Source organism: Bidens hawaiensis, unplaced genomic scaffold (assembly GCF_021521415.1).
Source record: "Bidens hawaiensis isolate Kalapana, Puna unplaced genomic scaffold, B.hawaiensis_p1.1 tig00025975_1, whole genome shotgun sequence".
NCBI lineage: Eukaryota > Viridiplantae > Streptophyta > Magnoliopsida > Asterales > Asteraceae > Bidens > Bidens hawaiensis.
In genome coordinates, this window is record NW_027494172.1 from 75,005 (window position 1) to 75,615 (window position 611).

The window sequence follows — 611 nt, forward strand, 5'->3', positions numbered from 1 at the left end:
TTAATCCTTTTCCGATTTAATCTCAGCAAGAAGAATTTCGTATTCCACTCTCTTTCTTTTTAACTCCAACATCATATATTTTCTTTTGCAAGAAGCACCAACCGTATTAACAACCATGCCAAGATATTCATAAAATTCTTTAACACCGGTTTTTTTTATTTTTGCAACAGCCACAGTCACTAACTGAAGTTGATGAGCAAAGCAATGTATGTAATATGCTGATGGATTATCTCTTAAAATCAAAGCTTTTAATCGATTAAACTTTCCTTGCATATTGCTTGCACCATCATAACCTTGACCCCTGACCTGTGTAAACAATTATAAACTATAAGATACATATATTTTATTAAAGTTTATGTAATAAAAGTATGAAACGTATTACTTACTTCATCAATGCTCAACTGGTTATTTGATAATAAAGAAACGATGGCTTCTTTAAGAGTTGCAGAAGATGGATTATTTACGTGAGCACCTCCAATTAAACTCTCTTTAACAACTCCGCACTTTTCAACATATCTCACAACTATAGCCATTTGTTCTTTTTGAGACACATCACTAGACTCATCGGTTAACAACCCAAACACATCATCTTTAATTTCTTCACAAAGCAT

The 611-nt window shown here is 32.2% G+C and overlaps 1 protein-coding gene across 1 annotated transcript; it reads right to left on the bottom strand.

Annotated features, from left to right (window-relative positions):
- Positions 1-611, bottom strand: LOC143572581 (uncharacterized). Its single transcript, XM_077057705.1, has 2 exons — positions 387-611; positions 1-306 (listed from the first exon to the last, which is right to left on the bottom strand). Exons 1-2 carry the CDS (start codon positions 609-611, stop codon positions 1-3), a joined length of 531 nt encoding a protein of 176 aa, XP_076913820.1.